Genomic DNA, 25709 nt, shown 5'->3' with positions numbered 1-25709 from the left:
CTCCATCTCAAACCGCCCGAGGAGGAACACGGGGTGCCCAACCTTTCTTCGGACCTTCCCTACCCTAACCAATTCAGAGTCTCTCAAAGCTCCGGCCGCTCAGGGGCTGGAACCCTGAGAGGCGACCAGGGGACCCCGCTGCTTCCCTCCAGCGGGGGAGGGACGCGGCAAAACTCTCCCCCTCAACCCCGGGGAGACTGAACGCCCCGCCGAGCCCAGAGGGGGCGGGGCTCCGGGACAGGCTCTGCTCATCAGGGGCGGGGCCATGCAGCGCCGTCTGCGCTATCATTGGCCAAGAACCCCGGACTGGCGGGCGTACGTCACGGGTCGGGCCCACCCCCTTGGCAATGTCTTCAGCCTGCTGCACTCCTAAGTTAAGCATTTATTCCACTGGGATAGAAGCGGCAGGAGCAGCGTTGGCATCGACGAACCATGGCTGGGATTTTTTATTTTGTCCTCTTTTCGTTTCTCTTTGGGATTTGCGACGCTGTCACCGGTTCCAGGGTGTATCCCGCGAATGAAGGTAAGAGCAGGGCGACCTTTCTGCGGTTTGGGACAGAGAAGCGACGATCGGCGGTTGACTGGTCCCCGGGAGTGCGAGGCCGGAGGGTGCGGGGGGATCCCGTAGCGAGCAATGCGCCCTGACTCCGGAGAAGGGAGCTGGAGCGAGGGGGAACCGCGAAGGGACCGCGGGAAGCGGCCGGGAAGCCTGCTGCGGGGCGGTGACCCGTGCGTGTGAAGGGGTTGCCCAAGTTTGTAGCGAAAGGACGAAGTTTATCGGTATCCACAGGCGAGGGCAGCCCGTGGATGCGCCCCGAGGGGACGCACAGGCGACAACGCCAAGATTAAAAAAAAAAAACAACAACAAATAAAATTTGTGGACCTATTCCTACTACCACTTCCCAACTCCCCTCAGGTCGAGGGGGAAAGGAAGCCTCGAGCTCCTTGAGGGTATCGTGGTGCTCTCGGGTTCTTGCGAAAGCCTTACGAGCTCTGGTTTCTGCAAAGTTTCCCAAGCCCTGCGCTTCCCGGGACCCGGCTCCCGAGCCTCCGCCGCACAGCGGTCGTGGCGCTGCTCGGCGGACGCCGGTGACCTGATTTCTAGCACCCGGCGTTAAACACCTTTCTCCCAGTGGGGCCCCGCGCCCTGGGGATGCGATTGTCGGCCTAGGGGGCCCCAAGCTACTTATGTCACCCCCAGACCTGGGGAACCCGCTGGCAAGTTGAATGTACTCGAGTTTTGGCTTTTGGCCCCCAGAACTGTACCCCTGGTTAGTTTGGAGGGAACGTGCGGGACCGACTGGTTCCGTGCGGGTGCTCAGTTTTCTGCGCGTCGGTTTGGACGTGCTGGGAGGACTGTGTGTGTGTGCCTGTGTCGTGGAGGTGGGGGTTGATCATTTAGTTTCCAATGATCTCAGAGAAAGGAGAGTTGCGTGCGCGTGTGTGTTTGCGCGCGGGCGCATATGCGTGGATGTGGGTGCGCGGGTGCTCGCGTGGACGCGGACAATTGTGTGCTTGTGCTCGAGTGCCCCGATTGGGCGCGCGTGTGTTCTGGTGATGCTCGCCCTCGAGCCTGCGCGCATCCGTCTCGTCTACTCCTCCACCTCCCCACCCTCCCCCATCCTCCCATCCGTCCATCCGTCAGTCTGTCTCTCTCTAGGATCCGTCCATCCATTCCCGTACGATCTATCATTTTCCCTATTCCGAAGGAGGAAGCCAAAAACCAACTTAGCTTCAGCTGGGCAGCCGGTACCCAGAGCTCGCCAGACGGAGGCTCCCAGAGATTCACACACCTGCCGGCAGACACGGCTCGGCTTGGGAGGAAAGGGGCGCTCTCTCACCCTTCTGGTCTCCTCCCTCCTTCAGAAGGGCCGTCTCGGTCGCTCCTGCCCCCTCGGTCCCCAGAGTCATTCCTCTGAGCCGAATCCTGGATCCCGCGTTCTCCTGACTACTTCGCACTCTTGTTAGGACGTCCCTCAAGACCTTTCTGCACCAAACGTAGAGATCCCCCCCCCCCACCCCGCCCCTTGCTTTTTCTTTTGGAAGGAAAACTTGGGAAACCTAGACAAAAAAGGCGCTGATGGAGCTGTAGGCTGCTGTCGAAAGGGGGGGGGTCACCCCCTCTCCGACCCCTCCTCCCCCTTAAAAATTAATTCATTTTGTTGCTTTTTATTCCCATCACGTTTTCTTTTCTCCCTTTTACCCTCCCTTCTACTCCCTCCCTTTTTTTGTAAATTGGGTCTTATTGTTCCCTTTGTGTCCCTAATCCACCTTACATAAATCCAAATGGATGTAGCGGGCTTTTCTCTAGGGACCGAGAGGAGAGAAAGGAGGGGGGCGCAGCTCCGGGCTGGAGCAAACCAGGGAAAGCTCTACATTTTAAAATAATTAAGAGACCCTAGGAATTCAGACTTCTCAGGAAAATCAGGAGAAAGAGGCTCGATTTAACTACTTTGACGTCAAGGTGAAATGAATGGGGAGGTGGGCAGAATTCAGGAGCCGGGGGGCAAGACAGAGTTGGGGTACGCTGGAGCAAGAATGAAGGGTTCGCATTCCCACCCCTCCCCCAGACCAAAGAGCTATCTTCGCTGATCAAATTAATAACCCAGTGGTTTCTTTGAGATAGGCCTTTCGACCCCAGGCCTGCAGCTCTCGGTGGGAAAGAGAATGTGGAGAGTTCAGGAATTCATGGCGTCCTTTTCAATGCCCTCTGTGCCTAGGACTGTTTCAGCTTGGGCGGGGTGCGACGGCTGTGTAGTCGACCTCCCGGTGGTCCTAAGCTTGGATGCATGCTCGTCATAGGTGTAGCACAAGCACAGTAAATCTTTTCGGCAGCTCTCCTCCATATCTCAAATTTAAACCAGTGATTTCCTCCTGGCCAAAGGAGTAGTCTTCGATTGTCCTCAAAAAGACCTGGGATGTTAAGGGGAGGGAGGAGGGAAGAGGGTTCAGGATGGGGAACACAAGTATACCTGTGGTGGATTCATTTTGATATATAGCAAAACCAATACAATATTGTAAAGTTAAAAAAAAAAAAAAAAGACCTGGGAAAGCGAATACTTAAAGTGTATTTGCATCCTAAGTCCACACGTCTGCCATCCCTCACTTCTGAAACTTTGATATTTGAAAAAACAGCGGATACCACATCCAGAGCCTATTTATTTGGTGGTGGAGCGGGAAAAAAATGGTAAGAGAGAGAGCCTTTTCATGACCCTTTGAGTACTCTCTGATAGAATTCACTTGTGGCTCTGTCACCATGATGATGAGTTATGCGGTCATCTGAAACTTGCAAAAACAAATAACTCTAGTAGATACCAGACAGAGATGAATGCAGATTTTGCTCTGGAGTGTAACTGCCTTACATAGATATATTTATTTTTTGAATTGTACTTGAGATTCTCTATTCATCCTTTTTAGAAAATGAATCAACTGAGTCCAGGGATGGAATTTTAAATGCTAAGCAAGTTAAATAAATAAGAACCTGCAGATTTAAAGAGGGGAGAAGATCAAGTGAGTAATGATTATTTACATAAGTGAGACCAAGTTTAGGTTTTGATCAGAGCTAGATATGCACACCCTCGGCACATATGGAAACGCTCAGGCAAATGGTTTTTTGTAGTATTGGCTTTTTGCAATTGGAAATTAATCTATTTTTCTTTGGTTTTCTTTCTTTCTTTTTTTTTTTTGCAGTTACCTTATTGGATTCCAGATCTGTTCAGGGAGAACTTGGGTGGATAGCCAGCCCTCTGGAAGGAGGGGTAAGTTTTTCGAATTGCTCTCTGATCCACAGGGTAAAAAGGAGTGATTAGCAACTTTCTGAGAGTCCTAATGGCTTGATTCTTGTTGATTGTGGCCAGGGGGTCAGATTTCCACCATGGCCTATGAAGTGAATTACGCTTTGTTGGAGAAATCCTATACTCCCTTTGGATAGCTCTGTCATGGCAGAACTGGAATCCAAAAGGGCAGAAAGGGGTTTCAAAACTAGGAGACTGGTGGAGGCATCACCTTAGATGCCCATTTAAAACTAAAACACGGACAAGAAATATGATCTGGGGACCAAATTAGAATTTATGCCTATTCCTGTGATAGCCGTGAAATCCTGACAGGGTTAATTTTAAAGCAATTGTTCTGTTCCAGATGAGGAAAATGAAAAATAAAGATACCAGAGAGAAAACATTTCCAATTGTACCAGAAGCAGGTTTAGTTCTGTGTGTGAGCAGTGGGGGGCTCTGTAACTTGCTATGAGGACCTTAAATCAGCTGCTGTTCACTTGCACACTGAGAGAAAGCCTTATGAACCTGCGTAGGTGTTGCACCAGGGGCAACGTCTATGCAGAAAGAAAAAAAAAAGCCCCATGATTGTGCATTGTTGGTACTAAATGTGACAGTTATAGTATTTGGAATCTTGGATCTTTGGGGTTCTGGGAGACTGGGTTCTTAAAGTATGAGAGGGTGTATCACTGTTCATTTCTTCTTGAATTTGCCATCACTGCCTATATCAGAAGATTCTGAGAATAGAATTAGGTCGATAGCCACATTCTCCTATCCTTGTCCCCAACACCTTAATAACAGGTCAGAATGAATCAGCTTTGGAAAGAAATCAGTACAACGTGTAACTCTGGCTTCTGCCAAATTGAAATAACTCTCAAATGTTTTAAGAATTAAGCATATCATCCTACCTTTACATGCTTGATAGTCTATGACTCAGTCATTTGATTAAAAGCAGTAAAGATGAGGAATCCTTATCAGGCAAAAATTGTAATGCACAGTGTGGTGCTTCACACCTGGCCATTGAATAAACAGTAAAGGGTTGAAAAAAAACAAAGATTCATAGAAACTTTTGGAAGATAGGTGTCACAAATAAGGCAAGAAAGCAGACATGAAAAAGAATTTTAGGCTGGTTTTTTCCAAAGCCAGTCTTGTCATCCATTTGAAATAAAATGGAGATTGCCCTGCCTTCCTGTTTTTCAGCCTGAACTTGACTGCAGTTGGTTTGGTCGGTCTCTGCTGAAAAATTCTAGTCTGCCCTCAAAACCATTTTTTTTTTAATGGGAGGGAGAGTGATTGGCAGGTCTCTGGCAGTGTAGACAGGCTGTATTCACCGCTGATTGCAGGCAATTGCCCTCATCCTTTGAATGCGAAGAAAGGTACAGCTTTATCTTGTGAGAGTCAGACTCTTGTTAATCCTATACCCTGGAAAGGTCACTGATTCAAGGAGGCTTTCCCATGCTACACCAGGGGTATTGCTCTGTAGGTTGAAAGTGTTAGAACTGCTGGCAAAACTGAGAATGAAGGTATCCGTACTTGCATTAAAAAATATAATGAGCTTTATTTTTCTTACTGATTGTTTCCAAGTTTAAAGAGGGGACATATCTAGCGTGATTTTGGACCTGACCTGTTACTCTCAATGTACATGTGACCTATTTAAAAGCAAGGAGTAGCACATTTTTTGAGTATAGTTCATGGTCTGTCCTGTTTCTGGAAAGCTTTTATTATAATTTAATATGCCACAGACATCTCCTTCCCCACACCCCAGCTCCTGAGAACTGTTGAAAGACCATCTGATCACTTTTTCTAGATACAAAACTTCTTTTGGTTGTCTTGATGTCCCTTAAAAAAAATACTGTGCCTAGCTGAGTATACACAACCCAGAACTTTTTATGGGCAGAATGTGGACTTCTGAATATAGAATGTTCTCTTTCCCTTTCCTGAAATGCCATGTATGTGTAATGTTTTAAGTATTATTATGAAAGGTAAGAAATGAACTTGTCTGTAAGAAAATTAGTCCTTCTAAAATATATAGTAGCCGTTGAAAAATTATGTGACAAATTATAAAGTTTAATTAATTTCTAGCTTTTGTAATAAAGAAGACATTTGCAGACTTAGAATGAAGGGATAAATTGGATGTGTACCAAGTAGGAGATGGATTGGCTTTTAAAAGTTCTTTCTTTAGTGTAAAAGCATATTTGAGTTTTTTTTGTTTTGTTTTTTTTTTTTATTCTGAAATCTCTACTTATCCTTAGAACAGTTCACACCTTGGTTGGAAATTTGAAATTATAATTTTGACCAATAATGCCATACGTTTGTTTGTTGTTATTGTTATCTTTAAAAAGAAACCTTATTTGACAATACCACCAGGTCAAAAATGAGCTATGGTTTCATTTTTTCATTAGAACAGCTAAGCAGAACATGAAAATAATGGAAAGTGATGACTCCTGATGGCAACATTGTAGCAAAAACCTAATTTCTTGGCAGTATTCATTTAAAGGAGAATATTGAGTTTCTGACACTGATTGTAAAATGCAAAACTAAGGGGAGATTTGTCATTGTTCTGGTGAATTGATCAATGTGTTTAGACAATTAAGTTTGGCTGGAAAATCTGAATTAGATCTGAATTATCTGTATGAACAGTGGATATGTCCCTACGTGCTTTCATTTACATTGATAAATGTGTTTTTCCATATATCCTTTGTTCTGAGATGAGAAGCATGCTGAGTAGGTTTTTTTGAAGGTGGGGATCTATTTTTGGATTTACATGAATTTCCCCAAATAAGTAAATTACTGGTGATTTATTGCTTAGTGGATAAAAATAAATTTTAATCACCACAGGGCACTTATCTCTTTCAGTTCCAACTTTCATAATGGTGGCAGATGAAAGGGATGCAGAATTTTATGTATTATGGCCCTTCACATAGTAACATTTCTATCCATTAATAGTTTTCCAATGCACAGATGGGAAACCTGTTAAAAGATACATTATGATTCTATGTACTTCATTGGATTGAATGGAGCTTTAAGTGGAGCTATTATAGAATATGATTTTTTTAAACTATCTTTTTTCTTCTAATTATATTCATGTGTTAGATATTTAAGCTGATTTATACCAGCTCTATATAAAGCCATTACTGTAGATGCTAATGAAGAATTGGAGGCTGCCTCCTAGTCTGGTAGGAGCCCCCAAATTATCTTGCTGCTTTTAGGATTGTTTTAAAAGCATAGCAAAAATGAAACTAGAATGCTAGTCACAGTGAATTTTGCTGAACTCAGATTATCCCACTGTGAGAATCTTTATGTTACAAAGTAGATTGAAAGAAAACCCTACCATACTTTAATTTTCTTGGGCTTTCCATCATAAATACCACTTAGTATTTTTTTCTCAATATCCACAGACTATTTAGAAGCAATGCATGTGTACATTCATGTTTACTTAATGTGGCTTTCTTTTAAAAATAAGAACAGTATACAAACTTTTGGACTGAATACATGCTCTTGAAACGTGTCCTACCATTTTAAATGACAGTGTATTTGAGAAATCCAACCATAAAGTTTACTCTCTGTCTTTCCAGGATTACCGAAACCAGAATGGTGAGATTTTCTTTACCCCTTTAAAGAGTAATGACAATGCCAAAAAGAAAAGAAAAAACAAAACTGACTGCGATTTTTTTTAGGTATTAGAGAGCAAAGTTCTGACAGGAGCACCACTAATTAACTGATAATTGTCTTCCTTTGGCAAACTCTGCTCTTCCTGCTCTTAATTTGCAGGTCTATGCTCAGTTGTTGGAACAATACACATCCCTAGTTTTTCATTTATGAGTAAATTTGAACTGTCGCCACTTGAAATTGCAGCTGTTGTAATAGGTGAATTTGAGGTTGTTAGACCACCACCAGGAACTGCCTGAGAACTCAGAAGCAATCAATCTAGTAATACCTCTGGAATTTTAGGCAAAAGAGTGAAACAATGAAAACAGCTCCCCAATACAGTACCATCTTGATGAGGAATTAGTGCTGGGTAGTTTTCTTTCTTATTGAAACAAAAATTATCACTGTCCTATGAGGGGAAAACAGAACTGATAAATCACTGTATGATGAAATGTTTGCAATTGATGCATTTCCTTTGGCTCTTTGCAGTGGGAGGAAGTGAGTATTATGGATGAAAAAAATACACCAATCCGAACCTACCAAGTCTGCAACGTGATGGAGCCCAGCCAGAATAACTGGCTGCGAACTGATTGGATCACCCGGGAAGGGGCTCAGAGGGTGTATATCGAGATCAAGTTCACCTTGAGGGACTGCAACAGTCTTCCGGGTGTCATGGGCACTTGCAAGGAGACGTTTAACCTGTACTACTATGAATCAGACAATGACAAAGAGCGTTTTATCCGAGAGAGCCAGTTTGCCAAAATTGACACCATCGCAGCCGACGAGAGCTTCACCCAAGTAGACATTGGCGACCGAATCATGAAGCTAAACACGGAGATCCGGGATGTGGGGCCGTTGAGCAAAAAGGGGTTCTATCTGGCTTTTCAGGATGTGGGGGCCTGCATCGCCTTGGTATCGGTCCGCGTGTTCTACAAGAAGTGTCCGCTCACCGTTCGCAATCTGGCCCAGTTTCCAGACACCGTCACAGGTGCTGATACTTCTTCCCTGGTGGAAGTTCGAGGCTCCTGTGTCAACAACTCTGAAGAGAAGGATGTGCCAAAAATGTACTGCGGGGCAGATGGTGAATGGCTGGTACCCATTGGCAACTGCCTATGCAATGCCGGGCATGAAGAGCGGAATGGAGAATGCCAAGGTAAGGAGAGCCATATTGTACTTTTCATTAGGGCTTAGTGCACGTAATTAAATCAGAGATGAGACTAAATGGAGTAAAGCCAGTAATTAGCAGCCCCTGTGGGATGTGGTGGGACAGAGGGGTCTAATGAGTAAGTGCTACAGCTCCAGGTGGCAAAGCTAAGACGATTCTAATACTGACAAAATAAATGATGCTGCTGTAATCAGCAGAAGGCCAAACACATTTGCTAACAGGCACTTAGATGTGAACCGGCTTGATGTGCCCTCTGAAATGTAAATGAACAAGCTGAAGAAAGGGCGCTGATTGATCCTTGCTTCAAGAGGACCCACACATTTTCGAACCCTGGTTCCCCTGTTGGTAAACATCTCTCCTCCTGTGGATATGTCCGTGAATGATTTCAATGTCAAATTAGGGTTTGTTGTTCCAATTTCCTCCTGCTGATTAAAATCGAACTGTGTGAGGAAAGTCCAGTTTTTCCTGCCTTGTGGAGCAGCGTAGACATGGATCAGCAAAGTGGAGTGACAGGGTTTCACGTGCCTTCTGTTCCATTGAGCTCCCATTGATGGGATCTCCAAGTGAACTGAATCTTGATGAAAGACCTCTTAATTTCCCTGAGGAGGTGATAAAGAGCTAATAAGAGTCTTCTTATTGGATCTGTGGTCAGAGGTAGTAGTAAATTGTGATCCATTTTGATTATTGAGTTTTTGAAGAAATCCAGGTTTGTTTGGTTTTTTTTGGTCATGTTAATGACTATTTATCATATTACTAAGCTGACTTCTTTTCCTCTTATTTAACCCTGTCTGCAATTCCCTCTTCCCTTATTTCCCCTTTTGGAGAGAGTTTGCAGACTTCTTATATTAGCTTTGTTTTTGAGTAAAGGCTGGGAGTATTCCATATTTATATGGATTGCTCATATCACGTGCGAATTAAAGCTTGCAAAAATCAGTTATCTCAAGACTTGTATTTTTGCTTGGTATTTATCTTCAGTGGTTATCAATAGTCTGCTGCCGCCAGTCTTATTACAGTTACTACTAAAGCGTGTAACTCTGGGTCCCATCTCTGGAACAGATCAGATTAATCTTTTCTCAGGGTGATTGTTGAGCTGGAGACTACACTACCACATGGTTCATCTGATTTGGTGATTAAAGAACCCGAAATAACTGACTGCCAAACAATTTGTCTGGCATTTCAACCGTTTTAATGACAGGTGGGATTGACCATAGAGCAGTCCACTTGACCAATTGGAAATCAGCAGTTATAACCTAAAGAAAGTTGCGTTTAGGGTAGTTTGGTGTCATAGAGTTTTAAGAGATCATAAGTGTTCTTCTTGATGTGATATAGTTATTTCTAGAAGTAGCTAACAATGAATGTCTTTTAAATGCATTGAAAATATAAAACAGAATAAAGACTGGCAACCTTTTCTGTTGACTTTGAGTCAAAAGGTAAAGTTGAAAATTTAGATGTTTGAATTTCAAGGTGTTTTTTTTAACAAAGATTAATTTCTTACTTAGCAACTACTAGGTAAGCTGTACCAAATGGAAACCCTGAAGTATATTCCAGTGTTAATGTTAGAAAAATATGAGTGCATTGTTGGCACCTAAATTATAATCATCATAGCGGGAAGAGTGAAATGAATAGGGTAATAATACTGCTTCGCATCGTAGAGTAAATTGTTCTTCCTTCTTGATTTTTGTAAGACAAGACTTGCACATCTTAACATGTCAAGATTCTTACATATATGTTTCTTAAAAAACACATTGTCCTCCATTTTTGCTCAGATGTTCATGTTTCTGGCATCAGTACATCTCTCTGTATCTAATGTCATTGATTTCCAATTGTCACACAGCCCAGTAACTCATACATTGCTGCACTGTGAAACTCCTTGACATCTTTACAACCCAAATTAGAAGGAAAAGAGAAAAAGATGGAGGAGGGAGTGAATGTAAAGGCAATTGAACATGGTAGTGGATGGCTTTATGGAAATAATCTTAGGAATACAGTTCATCATCACGTGATTCATAGAAAGTTTGAGGCTGCATGGTTTAGGTTCAGTCCATTTCTGAGCAAACTATTCCTAACACAAGACTAGATATTTAATGGAAGTGGAAGTTTGATTAAGCTGTTGTTGAGAATCTTCATTCTTTGCACTCTCTCGTGCTATCCACGTACTTTCTTTGCTACTTGTAGAAAGATTCAATCTTTCAAGAAGACACTTTTTGCACAAAACCTTGCACTGCTTGTTTTTAAACACTATCAGGTAGGAATCTCTGATGAATTTAGGGAGGAAGAAAAAACTTGAATCCTAAGAATTCTTAAATCCCAAACTTGAGTGAGATTTTTTTTTTAAAGAGATAAGTCAAGTCTGTAAACATCTTAAGAGTAATAAGAAATGGTTGCTTCCATCTGTGCCACCATTTGGCTTCCTAGGTAGCACTCACTAGCGCTAAAGAACCTGCCTGGCAAGGCAGGATACATAAGAGACGTGGTTCAATGCCTGGGTTGGAAAGTTCCCCTGGAGAAGGAAATGGCAACATACTCCAGTGTTCTTGCCTGGAGAGAGTCCCATAGACAGAGGAACCTAGAGGGCTGAAGTCCATGGGGTTGCAAAGAGATGGACATTAGTGAAGTGACTTTGCACGCATGCACACAGGCATGTGCCATCATTACTGGGGTATCAGGATTATCTAAGTAGAGCAGAAAAACATCCACATAAGGAAATGTGTCTCAGTTTGGTCACTTAGCTGCATGACCTTGAGCATGTTTCTTAAACACTCTGTGCCTTTGTTTGTTAATCTATAAAATGGGTTGATAATAATTGTACTTAGCTTAGAGACTTAGAGGACACAGTGATGTAAAATTGGTAAAAAAAAAATCACTGTTTAGATTATAAAGCATTAAACTGATGTTAATGCTAGCTTCTTTTATCACTTATCAAGGTCATACCTATTGACTTTTAAGGGTGTTGAGTTGAAATGGTAAAAGGGAAGTCCATCTTCGAGCCACTCTTAGAAGTCAAGGACAAAGATAGGAAGCATTGCGTTTGCCCTAACAAAGAGTAAGGATCATTTGAAAATGATATTTGAAGAGTGTCTTTTTTTCCACCCCCCCCACCCCCCCCCCTCCCCGCTATAGGAAAGAGAACTTTTCCTTTGAGTGAAAGAAAAGTGATTTGGGAGTGGAACAAGAAAGACCAGGGTGTAAAGGGAGCTTAAGAAAGGATATAAAAGAGAATGGGCAAGTCTTCAGAACTCTGGCAGCAGATCCCTCCCCAATTGTCTTTTCAATGGGTCTTCTGTGGCAGGACAAATAGAAGGACAGGTGAAAGGTCACCTACTTCCTCATCCATCTTCCTTGGGGTCTGGGAGGTCAGAGTGAAGATTGATTAAGATCTTAAATGTTTGACAAAAGATCCCTGGGCAAAAATGGCCAGGGCGGGTGGGGGCCTGGGGTATGCTGTTGTTTGAATCTAACCCTGATCATCTGCCAGAATCCTCCAGAGACCTCGAAGACAGAAGGACACTTCCTCTTGGAGTTCTTACCTCCAAGCAGTACATGCAAATGCAGACGGAGGGCGAGGAGCCCCGTCAAAAGTGTCAAGAGTGGCAGGGCATGGCGGGCTTGCCCTCTGCAGCAGCTGCAAGTTCACCCTCCCCTAGAATAACATTTTCTGAAATGATTTGGCTCCGTCTCAGCAGGACAAAAAAAGAGTGGAAGCCACTCATTTGTCTCCTGCAGGAGAATGTCTGGCTGGCATTAGCAGTAGTTTGAACTTGCCTAGTGATGGGGTGCAGAGAATAAGAAACTGTTCTAGTTAGTCGGAGAAAGGAGAAAAAATTCCACCTCAGACATGTCTCCCTCTCCCCTAGTACGAACCCTGCCCCTCATGAGGGAATGTTCCAGATGTTTTACAGGATTATTTTTATTACTTCAAAAATATTAAGCTGGAGGAAGAGACAAAAAGATTTTTATTACCTTATTTTTTACTTAATTAAAAAGCTGAAAAATGAAAGGGAAGTCACAGATTTACTCTTTGTGAAATAGTAATAAGCAGCATATTCAGAGAGCGTGTATAAAAATAATACTAATAAAAAGAAAACAGTCTTATGGAGTCACTTAAGGACAAATAATCACAACTGTGACAAAATTAAGCTGGGTAGGAATCAACCCTTGCTTAAATATATAATTTTGCTGTAAATTGTTTGGGGTCCTATATACTTAGGGACCTCTATTATGTATTATTATATATATGATGCCTTCATATCAGTATAAGCTTCTTAAAAGCTCTTTTGAGAAAAAACAAGATGGAAATGCTTTGATGGCTATAGAATAGAAATATTTCATATTCATGCTCTGAAAAAAGAGAGAGGTCTGTGTTTAAAAAAATGACTACTTTGTTTTTCTAATATATTACAGAAGAACCTTAGGAGAAAGAAGTACCAGAAAGGATGCATTTAAAATATAGTTCAGAGAGATGCTGTTATATTCTTTCCACTTTTGAAATTTTTCTTCCACCTTTGAATCATGTCTTTAAGAATCAATTGGTTAAATCACATGGTTGCTTTTATTTCTGACTTTGAAGCATGGCTGTGATCACTGAAAGACGCAATTCTTTATATCCGAGAAGAGCAGGGTTTAATTATTGTCCTTTTTCTGTTATACTTTTTTATTTTCCCTTCTACATGTGACCAGGCTTCTTTTGTGAGCGAATCAGGCAATGGTCTATTTTGGATTCACTAAAGCATCATGTAGGAATTATCTCAGTTAGGGATTTTTGAATCCGGTATTTAAGATTTGATGACTTATTTTAATCTGACTGAGCTTCCTTGTACTTTTCAAAAATGAATTAAGACATAATTATTCTGTTAAGACTTGAGTCTTTAGGAGAAAGACCGATTAAATGGCTTTTCAGCTACTACTGTGCAAAGCAGAGGTGGTCATGATATATGTTTGACTTTCATTGAATTTTAATACTTAGGTTTTGGGGGGCATTTTTTTTTTTGCATTTAATCGATGAATTTAACATTACAAAAGAATTGTATGCTTCAAACTCTTACTCCAGCTTACTTCTGATTTATCAGTCTTTATGATTTAGTAGATAACCCAAATATATCTGTACAGTATATTTTAAAAAATAACTGAAATGGAGTCATCTTCTAGTCATCTTGTTTTTATGATATTTGACTATGTATCTTGGACATCATTCCATATTAGAGAATATAACTTTTCTCCATCCTTCATAATTGATAATTAATATTCTGTAGTGTGAATATATCATACTTTATTTAATTTTTTCTTTTTTGATGGATAGTTCGGGAATCTTGGTTTTTTTCTAGTAATATTTTTAAACCAACAGTTTAACTTGTCAATCATACATATACTTAAAAAAAAATTGAATGGTTAACCTTGCTTTGTTATTTTTCTGGCTTTTTCTTGGACAAATAATTTTAATAAACCTTCTTGACCATGAGCATATATATGGAAGGAGTTCAGTCCAGGACAGCCAGACAAGTAACATTGCTGACAATTAAGGAGCATGGTTGTGTCTCATTAAATGTTCATTGACTGAATGAATAAATAAATGCAGAAGGAATTGTGGCCTGTTTCATATTAAACATTTATTTGGTGGAGTAACATTTCATGGAGTCAACATGATATATCAGACTCTTTGCATGTGACATCTATTAATGAACTCCTTGTTTATAATTCCTACTTCAATTGGGTCTTAGCTATTTTCATTATATTTATGAACCATCTCTACACCTGGATGTTCAAAAATCTCTGTAGTCTATGTGCTAACATAAGTATTAGTACAAACTGGCTAAGATCTGCCTTTGGAGTTTGAGACCTGAGTTTAGTTTGTAGGTGTGCTACTTAACTAGGTGGATGATCATGGTCACTAACTTAACCTCCCTAACTTCAAGTCTATATTTGCAAATTGGTGACAATGGTATGTTATTATGTATGAGACACACATGTAAGGATGAGGGCATGTCAACCCACTCCAGTATCCTTGCCTGGAGAATCCTATGTGTAGAGGAGCCTGGCAGGCTACAGTCCACAGGGTCACAAAAAGACACGACTGAAGTGACTTGTCACACATACACATGTATGTATACAGGTTCTAGCACTGTGGCTAGAATCATTAAGCGCCTAAGAAGTGGAAAATGTTATTGTTATTTTTGTTGTTATTCAATAGAAATATGGTGACATTATAGGCTATTTGGTCATTGTTTGTCCAACAATGGAAACTGGTTTAGGTTTTGAAGCAGTTTTTTTGAATGGAGAGCTGAGGGCAATGGTTACAAATCCAAGTGTAGGGGGTGGTATGAAATGACTGGTCTTGTCTCTATTGGTCAGGTCCTCTGTTCCTCAGCTTACTGCAGTGGCCCTCAAAATGTGCTCAGTTGGGTTCCCCCAAGACCCTTTCCTGTGGTCTGCAGGTCAAAACTTTAATATGCTATTTGCCTTTTCCCTCCCCTTTTCTCATGAATGGAGTTTTCCAGAGGCTACCTGATATATGATATCTCATCAAATTAAACAGAGAAGCAAATCTGAGAATCCAGCCATCCTCTATTAAGCCAGACATTAACAATGTCACCCTTGTCACTAAATCAGTTTTAGAAAATTTTGTTCTTTTTTCATCAAAATATGTTATTTGTGTTGACATGTAATGGGTTTAACTATCAATACTTTTAAATAAATTCATCTGAGTTTCAGTTTCTAATGGTAAGTATTGGTATCTTTAACTCCCGTACACAGAAGCACTTTGGCATCCTCAGTCTTTTTAAACAGTGTGTAAAGGGGTCCTGAGACCCAAAAGTTTGAGAAGTGCTGCACAAAAAGTGTCAACTTTTTATTTCTTCTGTAGGTGCAGAAAGTGTACCTAGGTTGTCTGCAGACACTTTTAGAATCAAAACAGATCAGGAAGCTCTGGAAACTTTCAGAATCTCGGAGATTTAGGTAGCTTAGAAGGATGACATTTATTCTACCCTTTAGATGTTTCTATAAAATCAGGCAGCAATTTGTAGCTCTTAGTTTTTTAAAAACGGTTTATCTGTGTCCAATAACATGCCTCAGTGCTCTCTTTAGTTTTACTGTGCTTGCGAGAAGGAATGATTAAGGAAAGCCTCAGCTGGCCCATGGGACCCTGAGAGACTGTATCTTTTTCACTGAGGGCATAAAACCTTTCTCCCTTACAGCTGGTACCTCTCGGCCATTTGCGGTGAGGGTGGGAGCAGGTGAGGTCACTGGGTCCCATGATCTGGAGGGTAATTAATAGTCCCATGACTAAATGGACATTTTATGAATATTCAGGGTCTATTTGGGCTTCTGGGGAAACAATCAGGTTGGTGCCGCTGACAACTCCCTTTGGAGACCCAGAGCGATTTCTGGGTGAATGCGGGTCGTCAGCTGTCGGCCTAGGGTTGCTTTTTTGCCGGCAGCAGATCCCTCGTTTGCATATTCTGTGTGCGCCCTCATGCAAAACAGCACACCCATTTCCCCCTTTCACAAAGGCTAGAGAGCTTCCTTTGGAAACTCCAGCCAAAATCTCCTTCTGTTTATGCAGAACCCAATGATTTAGACACCATGCAAATTAATTCGGTTTTGATTTGAATGCTTCCAGAGACTGGGGGTGGAAGGCGGAGAGTGGGGTGTTTGCACAGGGCCCCTTTTGTGCACCCCGCCGCCCCCCCCCAACCCCCCGCTCCACTGGCCCTCCCCCAGTGTGGCTGGTTGTCATTCCCGGGGCCCCTAGCCCCATGTGAAACAACCCAAGCTCCTGCTGCTCATTTTATTTTGACCTTTGGAAAGGAACCTAGTCTTGGTGAATCCCTTGGCTTGTCTGTTTCCTGACAGTTTCAGCAGGAATCTCCCTGTTTTTTTTTTTCTGAGGAGGGAGGAGATAGCACTGTGCAGATTATGCTAGGAATGCTTAGAAGTGGCCCAACAAAGGGCTTTCAAAAATTGTCAAGGAAAAAGATAAAATTCTTGGAGAAAGAATTGTCAGATCTCAGAAAGTTCTGAAAATATAGGCGTTAGGTCACTCGTAGGCTGGAACCTATTCACCCCTTCAACAAATAAATCCTGAAAGTGTAGATTGCACAAATCATTGGTATTTTCATCATGTTAGTGTCATACACCTATGAATGAAGACAACCAATTGCATACCTAAAATCATGATTAAAATCCTTTATATTCACTCCTGTCCCACATGCATTTCTTTCAAAGTTGTATTGACACTAATTCTGTTCCTTATTCTGTATGTGTATTCGCTTTGGGTTGAATGTTGCCTTTTGAATCCCTGTTTTCCCATCCCACCAGTGTCTCCAAATTTACTTAACCTTTGCTTTGTTCCCTCAGAATGAAAATGCGAGTACAATACATATTTAACCCAACAAACTTCACTCTCATCTTGAAAATAGTACTGTCTTCAGAAGGCCCTGATCCTATGTATTCTATAAACTAAAAGAAGAGGACTTGGCATGAAATGTTTTTGAAGTTCAATTAGTTTTGAGTTCGAACTAATTTCACAGGGCAGCAAACGGGCAGAGCCAGACTTTGCAGTGTAATTAAGTGTAGGCAGGGTCAGCTAAAACAACATCTAAATGTGGAAGAGCTTTGGTTTAGCTCCACATGGCCTGACAAAATTTGATGATGCTGCTGTTCAAAGTCCATTTGGGATGGATTATTAGGATTAAAGAACAGCAGAAGGCTCTGTACTTGGTATGTTCTGTCCTGTCATTAGTGGATGAGAAAATTCAGCTGCTTATCTGGCTCTTGTTTCTAAGGATGGATTTAAACAGACTCACACTTCTCAAAGGTGATCTTACTAACCTCTTCTTAATAAGTTACAGATCTCCAATTGCTCAGAATCCTGAAAATACCATTTGAAGTAAGTTGATTGATAATTATCATTTCCCCCTCTATGTACAGATATTTTCCACAGTGGTACAAAGCTACGGTACAGTTTCTTAATTACCCAGATAATCCTGTTTGCTTGTATTTTTAAACTATGAAGTGCTGGGTAATTATTCAATTCTTAATAGAAGGCAAATGGCAATGTAAACAATAATTAGGATGTTAGACAGAGTAATGCGCTTCAAAGCAAATTGGATTTTTTTCATACTGTTCAGCATGAAGTCCCATAAAGCCAACAATTTAGAAGTAAGGCAAAAAGGTTCCATTTGGTTCATATTTTATGGCGTTATCTCCTCATGGCTTGTTTCTGTGAATAGAAGTTTGCCCCAATAAAGCTGGCTGTGCCCAAGCCAACTGTTTCCGTAACAATCGCTTCCCTGCTGTTTGACATTTGGCGGTGTTCTCCCAGGCCTCCAGATTGGTCCTTTGTCTGCTGCAAATCCGAGGGGTCAGGGGTTAACAGAATACTGATTTCCTCCATAATACCATGGCAGGTAAATATGGGCCAACCTCATGATCAGTTAAGACGCAGCTCAGTAAGGAATGCTTTTCTCATGGGCTTTTGTCCTTAAGAACTTCCCTGATTTGAGATGCTGAGTTTCCCAGCTCTTGCCTTCCACAGGGGCTTCTTCATTACCAAAGCTGCCATCTCTCTTTTCTATGGCTTTCTCTGTTAATAACCATTCACAGATAACAATATATCCCCAGAAATACATGACCTGAAAACTGAGCAAATCATCATGTTTGATGAATTAATTTTACAAGCGTTAACAATACTTGCAACCTTATGCACTTAATTATGTCTTGCAGTCTTATCTGTACTGTGTGTTTCATTGGTGAAATAATAAACTGATAGCAAAGACGGTAGACAAAGTTCCTTTAATAATGGTGCTCTTACCCACCCTACTTTTTTTTTCCCATCTAGCCATCATGGTGTGTTGCCAGTTAGAGGTATAATTAAACAAACAGTTTTATTCCATTTTCACCATTATGGAGATGTCCAAGCATTCATCAACATCAATGCTATTACCATATTATATCAGTTTAATTATATCAGTGTTTATTCTTCTCCCAAGGAATATTGTAATCTACATAGTAGGTTATATCCTAATTGTTCATGGGGGACACACTGGCTCTAGAAGTTTAAAGTGTCTTTCAAACTTTTAAACTTCTTGTTACCATCAATTAATGAATGAAAAGGGCACTTTTGCATACATCACTCTCCATTTGCATATATCACTCTCCGCATTTCTGTTTGTCCAACCTCCTTCACATTGTACCGTGAACTTGATGCTTAGATTCATTTGTTTTCAGTTTTAAGTGTTTGAAAAAGACATCTCCACTTTGAAAAACAGTTTCCTTTTGAAGTGTCCAGTTTGGCAATGACTGAAGCAGTCCCCCGGGCCAATTAGCATGTTAAAAGAATGGATCAATACCTTTCTGCCTCCTCCACCCTCCTTGCTCTCTTCCAAGGGGAAAGAGTTTGGAAGAACCCTGGGAGGCTCTTGACAGATGTGCCAGGAGACTTCAAGAGGATTGTCAATTGCCCCAAGTGGGGAACATTGACAATTTGATCTAGTGCCCGTCGGCTTCTCGGCTAGCCATTTGAAAATGGATGCAGGAGGAACTGACAGCGTCAGGAAAGCTCTTGCAGTTCATGTAATTATGGAGAGGATTAGAAGAAAAGTGTTGGGAGAAATAAGAGATCAATACAGGGGCACTAGTTGACTTGAACTCACCTTTAGCTGTTAAACACTACATTTTGTAACATTTAGCCTATGCACATGGAAGACTATAGTTTTTTGTTTTTGTTTTTTTAGGATTGTGTAAACCCATGCATAAGAAAAAATTAAAAAAACATAAGCAGCCACTGATTTTTGAGAGCAGACTCCTAGGTAATTAACAGTGTAACACTTTCAGTACTTAAGATGCAAAGGTGCTAATTAACTAATGGGAGAAATTGAGATTTCATTACTTGGTTCTCTAACGAGGTGCCAGCAAAGAAATGCAGCTGAAAGTAATATTTGAACATTCAGGTTTCTTTTAAAGCAGTTTCTTTAGGAACTGCTTCTCTGTTTATCCTAGAGTTTTCAATTAGCCTAATACAGGGCTACAGTAAAACATTATAAAAGTGTGGTATTTTTGCACCAGGAAACTCATGTTGATGGAAAAATGAGAATGTTATCATTGCAAGATTAAAAAGAAAAGCTTTAAAAAAGTTTGAAACACACCACCTGAGGGTCTCACATGGTCTTCCTTTAGGACAGTTAGCGTACTAAGCTGCTGCTGCTGCCAAGTCACTTCAGTCGTGTCCGACTCTGTGCGACCCCATAGACAGCAGCCCACCAGGCTCCCCCGTCCCTGGGATTCTCCAGGCAAGAACACTGGAGTGGGTTGCCATTTCCTTCTCCAATACATGAAAGTGAAAAGTGAAAGGCAAGTCGCTCAGTCATGTCCGACTCTCAGCGACCCCATGGACTGCAGCCTACCAGGCTCCTCCATCCATGGGATTTTCCGGGCAAGAGTACTGGAGTGGGGTGCCAGCTAACCAGACCCCATTACATAATTTATCTAACCTTCAGGAAAGATTCTGGAGTCCTTATTTACAGAACGTTGTTGCTGTAACTATTTCAGTAATTCTTAAATGGGTTCTTGATAAGGCAAGAATTTTACACTGATTTCAGCAATTGTACTGAACCATTGTTGGATCTTTCCTTTTCTATTAGAGAAACAAAGTCATTTATTAAAGAGAAGTAATGTCTGACCTTGTGAAAAATCACAATTATTATTGCAACTTCAAAAAACAGATATACTAAAAAAGAACCCTTAGCCCCACAAAAGGATCGTTGACTTCTACTGCAGATAATGATTGAGATATAGAAATCTATTGAGTTTTCCCAGTATTTTCCATTATATCTTCTGGCTGGTTATCACTGATCTACAGGAATGCTATTGATTTTTGTATGTTTATCTTGCATCCAATCTTTTTATTGAACTGTCTTGTGAATACTAACAGGTTTTCAGTTAATTCTCTAGACTTTTTAGAGAGCCAATATTTTTAGGTACAAGCAATTATATATTTTTCCTTCTTTTTAAAAACTAGACCTCTTATTTATGATTTTTATCTTACAACATTGATCAGAATTTTTAGGCCACAGAAAAATAATAATATTGATTGTAAGCATCTTTATTTTATGCCAGTTTTAGTGGACATAATTTAAGCATGCTATGAGATATTTTAAACATTTCTAAGAGAGAAGGGTGGAGAAGGCAATGGCACCCCACTCCAGTACTCTTGCCTGGAAAATCCCATGGACGGAGGAGCCTGGTGGGCTGCAGTCCATGGGGACGCTAAGAGTTGGACACGACTGAGCGACTTGCCTTTCATTTTTCACTTTCATGCTTTGGAGAAGGAAATGGCAACCCACTCCAGTGTTCTTGCCTGGAGAATCCCAGGGATGGGGGAGCCTGGTGGGCTGCTGTCTATGGGGTCGCACAGAGTCGGACATGACTGAAGTGACTTAGCAGCAGCAGCAGCAAGAGAGAAGGGGTTTTGAATTTTGTTAGATAACTTCAAATATCTCTTTCAGATATGTGATCTTTCTGATATGTGTTTATGGGTGTTTATTCACTATTATGAATATTGAATATATTTGTAGATTTAAAAAAATAATCCATAAACTCTCTTTGCATCTGTGAAAAAAACCCTATCAGGTGGCAGTAAATTTTGGCTAAAAGTTTCTTACATTCTGTTTGTTAATTGTGGTGATGAAGAGCCAGGGCCTTGGAATAAGAATTTAATTTTAATCTCAGCTTTGTCATTTACAGTGGTGACTACCACCTCTAGGCACTTAACTTTAGTGCTCTGTTATTTTTTCTCCTCTGTTATAGGAGAATAATGACACCTACCCCATAGGTAGGGCTTCCCTGATAGCTCAGTTGGTAAAGAATCTGACTGCAATGTAGGAGACCCTGGTTTGATTCCTGGGTCAGGAAGGTCCACTGGCAAAAGGATAGACTACCCATTCCAGTATTCTTGGACTTCTCTTGTTGCTCAGCTGGTAAAGAATTGGCCTGCAATGTGGGAGACCTGGGTTTGATCTCTGGGTTGGGAAGATCCTCTGGAGAAGGGAAAGGCTACCCACTTCAGTATTCTGGCCTGGAGAATTGGGGTTGCAAAGAGTTGGACATGACTAAGCGACTTTCACTCACCCCGTAGGTATCCTTAGGATTAAATAAGACAGTATAAGTCTTGCTAGGAAGTGACATCTATTCAGTGGTCAGTAAAATAGAGCAAATAGAAATTTGAGTAAATAGATTTGAGAAATTTGAGAGTAAATAGAAATTTGTATTATTTTTATTTTGAATTTTTAACAAATAACTGATGGATATTAGCCTATGTATTCTCTTTTCCTCTTTCTTTCTGACTATATCTCTTTCTCTCTTTCCTCTTATTCTTAGCAGATTTTAGGATTATAATTAATACATAAAGTTAAGATAGTTTTCCATCTTTTATTAGCATTACAGAAAGTGTGCAGAGACTCTAGCTTTTACTTTGCAAATTTGAAAGGTTTCACCATTAAAACTGGCTCTAGATTATTCACTTAGGATTTAGACACTTCTTTTCTGTATATTTGCTAGACTTCGGTAAAAACAAAAATGCAACAACCACAACAAGGAAATTGACTCTGAGACCTCATTCCATTGCTTTCCCAGTCACATAAATGACTCTCCAGTCCATAGTGGACATGTTCTCTGAATGTGGGCTGTTCCCATCTCTGCTGGGTGGAAGGCACAGATGCCATGTTGCTCTCCTCCATAATTACACTATTGAGCTTTCTCATTACTTGTGTATATCTTAAACATAGAAGCTAAAGGCAGTGGGATATTCAGCCTAGAGTCAGTGCACAGGCATGGTTGAGCTAGGCATAAATCGGGATCCTGCTTGTTAATGAGGATCTAGTTGAGACCGTATTTATTATTAATCTCATTAGGAAAAGCTGGGTTTCACTGCAGCACCTCTGAGTTGTGATGCTTTGCTTTTTTTTTTTTTTTTTAACTGAGGGAGAAAAAATGTGAAATGACAGATTCACTGTTCTAGAAACATCTGGTGTTCTTAGAGCCACGACTTTGACAAAATAATGTGTAAATATTTTATATTGGTTTGGAGGATGGGTAAGTTTCATTTTGTTCATTTCAAATTATTCTGTGGGCTACATGGAAACAAAACGAGGACCAGAGGACAGGTACTGCCTCAGTATAAGGAAAGACCCATCTGATATTTTGAACTGGACCGAAGTGGATGTGATGACTTTTGAGAAGATGAGTTCTCTTTTAGAGCGGGTGTTCACACTGGCTGGATGACCCTAGGGCATTTAACTGTATATTCTTGCAGTAAGAGATTGGAGATTTTGTGTTTTTTTTTTTTTTTTTTTAATCTTTTGAATTTATTTATTCTTTTTATTTTGTGGTTGCCCTGAGTCTTCTTTACTATGTGCAGGCTTTCTCTAGTTGCAGCAAGCAGGGTCTACTCTTCATCGCTGCGTGTGGGCTTCTCGTTGTGGTGGCTTCTCTAGTTGGGGAGCACAGGCTCTTCACACATGGGGCTCAGCAGTTGGAATTCGCCGGCTCAGTAAGCAGCTCGCAGGCCCTAGAGCATGGGCTCAGTAGTGGTGTCACATGGGCTTAGTTGCTCTGTGGCACATGGAATCTCTCCAGACCAGGAATTGAACCTGTGTCCCCTGCATTTGCAGGAGGATTCCTTGCCTGCAATATGGGAGGCCTGGGTTCAATCCCTGGAACAGGAAGATCCCTTGGAGAAGGGAATGGCTACCCACTCCAGGATTCTTGCCTGGAGAATTCCATGGACAGAGCAGACTGGTGGGGTAATAGCCCATGAGGTCGCAAAGAGTTGGGCATGACTGAGCAAATCGCACTTTCATTTCTTTTTTTTTTCCCCTTCTACTGCGTCACTGGGGAATTCTGACCCTGTGTTTCTTAAAAGGGGCACCATTGTAATTTTGGGCAGGATGATTCTTCCCTGAGTGCAATATTTATCAAGGCTTGTGAATCCATCCTGTGCATGGTGGATATGCACTTTGCAAGGCATTTGGTGTCCTGAGGAGTCCCTGGGTAGTAGATACCTGTGGCATCCTCTAATCACTGTGACAGGCTAGATCTTCCCTTCACTTGTTCAGTTGCCTCACATATGGATACTGATCTCAATGGGAAACTTCTGGATTAGACAAACTGTAAGATAATTTATAGCTCTTAAGATTCCAAGATAGTAGGATAGTCCTTGTTACAAAGATTGCATATTTCCTATAGGGTAGGTAGCCCAGGTTTAGGATCCTGTAGTTGTAGGCAGTCGGAGAAGGCAATGGTATCCCACTCCAGTACTCTTGCCTGGAAAATCCCATGGATGGAGAGCCTGGTAGGCTGCAGTCCATGGGGTCGCTAAGAGTCAAACACGACTGAGTGACTTCCCTTTCACTTTTCACTTTCATGTATTGGAGAAGGAAATGGCAACCCACTCCAGTGTTCTTGCCTGGAGAATCCCAGGGACGGGGGAGCCTGGTGGGCTGCTGTCTATGGGGTCACACAGAGTCGGACACGACTGAAGTGACTTAGCAGTAGCAGCAGCAGTTGTAGGCAATGGCACCCCACTCGAGTACTCTTGCCTGGAAAATCCCATGGATGGAGGAGCCTGGTAGGCTGCAGTCCATGGGGTTGCCAAGAGTCGGAGTCGACTGAGTGACTTCACTTTCACTTTTCACTTTCATGCATGCAAATGTACACCATAGCATCACAAAGTTAGATCATCTATTTCCCCAATAGGCACCAATTATAGGAGGAGATGGGGATGTCTTCTGGAAGAAACTACTCACATTTTATAAAAGCGTCTGTAACGATGACCATCAACCAAGTTCCCTACTAACTTACTTACTTCTAAAACAGCTTTATCAGGCAGGTAGAGTGTTATCATCCCCATTTTACAGTTGGGAAGGCTGAGTCATGGAAGGATGCCCAGAGTTCTGTACCGCTACTCAAAGTGATTTGAAACCAGGTAGACTGGCTCCAGCCTCTAAGTTCCCAACTCTGTGCCATACTTTTCCTGGGTAAGAACTGTTAGAAATCAAGAAACATCCTCCTAAGTTAACTTAACAATATGGAATCTGCTTTGCATTCTTACAAGGTAAGAAGAACATTTTAAATGCCTGAGTTATAAACTTATGTAAACAGTGTCCTGTATTGACTCCAAGATTTGGCAAATATTCCTCTGTCAATGGGTGGCCTTTGTATTATTTCAGATGGCCTGGCAAAGAGGAAAATGTGACTTTGCAATTGTTAAAGCTGAAGACCTTGTCATAGAATGTATTACTGAGCAAATTATTCTTATTTTGACTCTGAATCACAGCACAGAGGGAGGTTATAAGCATAGACCCAAGTCTATACAAGACAGAACATCGTCTCCTCTTAACTGGAGGATAGCTGAACCGAATAACTTTTAATTTCTCAGAGGTGGTACGATAAATCCAAGGGCTATTTACCTGGAAAATCAATCTAAAAAGAGGATGTACTTTTAATAATCTAAATGTTGGATTTGTGCTTTTATGCTGGTTCAGATACCGTATTTATTTGCAAATGTGTGCAGGAAAAAAATGGCAATGGAATCTTTTGTAATGCAATTCATTTCTGCAGTTGGGTGCAAGGAGAAAAAAGGTGGGGTCAGCATTGGAAATGGTGGCAAACGTGGTTCCTTCAGTACCTACACAGCTATTCATCCTCCTTCCCTCGTGTTGCTACCTCGTGGCTTCAGTGAAAATGGCTCACCTTTCAACACCTAACACCAGCTGTATCCTGAATTGTTCTGTTATGCAAGTCTCAAAAATTCTTTTTTTTTCAGAGGGGGTCCTAAATCATTTAGAACCAGGTTTTCTGTTGCTTGCAACACAATGCTAATTGATAAAGGAGGTCATTAATTTAACATGCAAACCAGTTTTCTATACACAAATGTTTCACATAGGAAATATAGTAGGTGGCTCAGACAGGAAAGAATCTGCCTGCAATGCCAGAGACCCTGGTTTGATCTCTGGGTCAGGAAGACACCCTGGAGAAGGGAATGGCAACCCACTCCAGTATTCTTGCCTAGAAATTCCATGGACAGACCATGGGGTTACAAAGAGTCAAACACGACCGAGCAACTAACACAACACAAA

The 25709-nt window shown here is 41.4% G+C and overlaps 1 protein-coding gene across 2 annotated transcripts in view; it reads left to right on the top strand.

Annotated features, from left to right (window-relative positions):
* The first annotated feature begins 367 nt into the window (after nucleotides 1–367).
* EPHA4 (EPH receptor A4) overlaps nucleotides 368–25709 on the top strand; it is a 161942-nt gene continuing 136600 nt past the window's right edge. The window contains exons 1-3 of one of the 2 annotated variants that reach the window (XM_027514522.1): nucleotides 368–523; nucleotides 3691–3758; nucleotides 7908–8571. In XM_027514522.1, the coding sequence (XP_027370323.1) occupies nucleotides 433–523; nucleotides 3691–3758; nucleotides 7908–8571 (823 nt within the window). In that variant the 5' untranslated portion in view covers nucleotides 368–432. The remainder of the gene's footprint in view (nucleotides 524–3690; nucleotides 3759–7907; nucleotides 8572–25709) is intronic. The other variant, XM_027514515.1, reaches the window with a different exon arrangement.

Source organism: Bos indicus x Bos taurus, chromosome 2 (genome assembly GCF_003369695.1).
Source record: "Bos indicus x Bos taurus breed Angus x Brahman F1 hybrid chromosome 2, Bos_hybrid_MaternalHap_v2.0, whole genome shotgun sequence".
In the NCBI taxonomy this organism is placed as follows: Eukaryota; Metazoa; Chordata; class Mammalia; order Artiodactyla; family Bovidae; genus Bos; species Bos indicus x Bos taurus.
The sequence above is the reverse complement of the archived record's forward strand: the minus strand, read 5'-3'. Positions and strand labels throughout refer to the sequence as shown.